Genomic DNA, 3259 nt, shown 5'->3' on the forward strand with positions numbered 1-3259 from the left:
TTTCCAGGACTGCCCTTGAGAGAACAGCTCCGAGAGACCTTGTGACTGACCCAAGGTCACACCAGCAGCTGCATGTGAAGGAGTGGGGGATCAAACTTGTTTCTCCCAGATTAGAATCCGTGCTCCAACCACTACACCAAACTGGGTCTCACAAGGTGTCAGCATGTGCCACAGAGCCCGTGGGCACCCTGTTGGGGACCCCTGGTGTAAGGCCTGTGCCAAGCTAACCGTCTCCAGCAATACAGGCTCCCCCATGCTTTGGCACGCACACATTTTATCCCTGGCCATTGCAAGACACATCCGCAAAAGAAGAAAAAGGTTTTATTTCCTGAGATTGACAGTATTCGGCCAAGTGCAGTCAGGTCTACTTCCCCCGACTCTGGGCCGGGTTCCTCCCCCACGCCCCTGCCCCTGCAGGTCACTTATGAAGAGCGAGACGGATCCAGAACCCCTCCTTCGATCCTGAACACCTTCCATGAACCGCAGGGCAGACTTCCACTCCGATGCACAGCGCAGGTAGCCATTTCAGGTCCACTCCGTTCAGGTAAGCACCCGACATTCCCGCTGGGGAGAACCGTCGGTTTCTTCAGTTCCCTATCCTACGATGACGGCAGAGGCAGGTTCCGGCAGATGATGGCGATCCTTCGTTCTCGGGGGATCTTCTGGCCGTCGAAAAAGGACTCCTCGTCTCTCAGGATCTCGTGGGTGAATTCATAGCGAGCCGGTCCCCTTCGTCCCAAGAAGAAATCACACAAGACACCCACATGAAGCTGGCCTGATACTGAAATATCAAACTCGGTTCTTGTTTGCCATGATTATTGCTGTTCTTTTGGTCTCGGGTTCTGTGTGCCTATTTGCCTTCTGTCATTCTGGTTGGGGGGCAGGGAGGCTAAGAGCGTGTGAGTGTGTGGATGTGAAAGCTGCTCCGCAAAAAGCGTGCGAGCTTGCAGCGGCATTAAGCGGGGGCCTCCCTTCTCTGGGAAGTACGCGTGCTTGACCTTGGATGGTAGACACTGCTAGATACTAAGCTTGCAGGTGTTGGGGGAGGATCTGTGTGATTGGACTGATGAGCAGGGGGACTGTTTGAATTCTGTATAATACCAGTACTGGCGCCAAGAGGGTCAGTTCCGACACGGAACGTCTTAGCTTGACACATTCTCATCTCTCAATAAACAAATCATTGCCAAGAGAGTGTTGTTGGGAGCAAGTTTGTTCAAGAGTCTGACATGAATAAGACTATCAATCCATCGAGGTCAGTACTGGGTCCTCAGACTGAAGAAGAAGAGATTGGATTTATACCCCGCCCTTCACTTGGAGTCTCAGAGTGGCTTACAAACGCCTTTCCCTTCCCCTCCCCACAACAGACACCCTGTGAGGTAGGTGGGGCTGAGAAAGCTCTCCCAAGAACTGCCCTTGAGAGAACAGCTCTTGTCAGAACTATGGCTTGCCCAAGGTCATCCAGCAGCTGCATGTGGAGGAATGTGGAATCAAACCCGGTTCTCCCAGATTAGAGTCCACGCACTTAACCACTACACCAAACTGGCTCCAACAGTTTGGCAGCGGCTCTCCAGGGTTTCGGGCAGGGGTCTCTCACATCATCTACCGCCTGGTCCTTTTTGTTGGGATATGGCGAGATCTAAATTTCAGTCAGGGACCACGGTGGCTAAGAGGTTAAGACGCTGGACTGCAGACCGGAAGGTCTGTCGTTCGGCAGTTCGGCACCCGAGTGCCGCGTGACTGAGTGAGCTCCCGTCTCTGGTCCCAGCTCCTGCCAACCTAGCAGTTCGAAAGCAAGAAATTGCAAGTAGATAAATAGGTACCGCTTTGGCGGGAAGGGAACAGCGTTCTGTGCGCCTCGGCGTTTACTCATGCCGGTCACATGACCACAGAGAAGTCTTCGGACAGCGCTGGCTCTTTGGCTTGGAAACGGAGATGAGCACCGCCCCCTAGACTCGGATTCGACTGGCTTTCAAGCAAGGGAAACCTTTACCTTACAGTTCAGTCATTACAGGGTTCACATATTTGCTATGATTCTGCCAGAGACCTGACCTGGAAATGCAACCTGGCTCAGAGCCGAAGCCTGTATGTTAATTGGTGCATTTGAGAAACTGATTGGATGGTTTTAATTTATCAGTGTTTTGGGTTGCTCACGTAGTTAATTAATAATGCAATAAATATTTTTAAATGCCTTCGACAAACATATTTTTAAATGCTTTCTAGCATGGCTTTTGTGTGGGGGGGGCATGGCTTTTAATTAAGGGGGCATAACCCTGAAATGCCCCACTGTAGCTAAGGCCCACCTGTGAGTTAGGACTGCAAAGTGCATCTTTAGTGGCGGTCTACTGAACAGATGCTGGGGACAAGAGGCGGCCACCGCGTTGCCAAGACCTGCTTGCCTTGTGGGGAGAGCCAGGGGGGTGGAAGAGGGCCCTGGGGGACCCAGGTTCAAATCCCATTTAGCATGGAAGCTTGCTGGATGACCTTGGACCTGTCACCGCCTAGGCTACCTCACAGGGTGGTTGTTGTGAGGGAATGGGAGGAGAATGAAGTTTTAAAAGCCTCTCTGAATCCCAAGCATGGAGAGGAGGAGGAAGAGAAGACCTGGCCCTCCCTTTCCTTACAATCGCCAGGGGTCATTTCCTGCAGGAGCGCACAGGAGCAGAGCTCCGGCAGTAAAGAGCCCAGGGGGCGGGCACATGCAACAAGCCCCACCCCCTCCTCCCAGCAGCCCTCAGTCAGAGCAAGAAGCAGCCAGGTAAGTTGCAGAGCACCCCCCCCCCAATAGCTAGCAATCCAAAACGGTCCAGTGGAGCCTGAGCGGTGGGTGTTGCCTTCTGACACACTTCCGGTGATGTCAGGGGGCGTGGCATATGCAAATAAGTTATGCTAATGAGCTATGCTAATGAGCTCCTGCACCTCTTTTTCTACGAAATGACCCCTGACAATCGCCTTCCCTCCTCTCCCCACAACAGACACCCCGTGAGGTCGGCGGGGCTGAGAGAGCTCTCTTGAGGACTGCCCTTGAGAGAACAGTTCTGAGAGAGCTTGTGACTGACCCCAGGTCACACCAGCAGCTGCACGTGGAGGCGTGGGGAATCAAACCCGGTTCTCCCAGATTAGAGTCTGTGCTTCTTAGCACGACACCAACCTGGTCCTCTCCTTCCTTACAATCCCCTTCCCATGACAGACACCCTGTGTGGCGGGTGGGGCTGAGAGAGTTCTTTCGAGGACTGCTTGTGAGAGAACAGCTCTGAGAGAA

At 53.2% G+C, this 3259-nt stretch overlaps 1 protein-coding gene across 1 annotated transcript in view; it reads right to left on the reverse strand.

Moving 5' to 3' along the window:
• Window positions 1–344: 344 nt before the first annotated feature.
• The window catches only part of ALKBH7 (alkB homolog 7), a gene marked incomplete at its 5' end in the record, with an annotated part of 8327 nt that continues 5412 nt past the window's right edge, over window positions 345–3259 (reverse strand). The window contains 2 exons of the mRNA XM_015421055.1: window positions 345–729; window positions 2301–2353. Of these exons, the coding sequence (XP_015276541.1) occupies window positions 600–729; window positions 2301–2353 (183 nt within the window). The remainder of the gene's footprint in view (window positions 730–2300; window positions 2354–3259) is intronic.

This window comes from Gekko japonicus, unplaced genomic scaffold (assembly GCF_001447785.1).
Source record: "Gekko japonicus isolate JY-2015 unplaced genomic scaffold, Gekko_japonicus_V1.1 scaffold5978, whole genome shotgun sequence".
NCBI lineage: Eukaryota > Metazoa > Chordata > Lepidosauria > Squamata > Gekkonidae > Gekko > Gekko japonicus.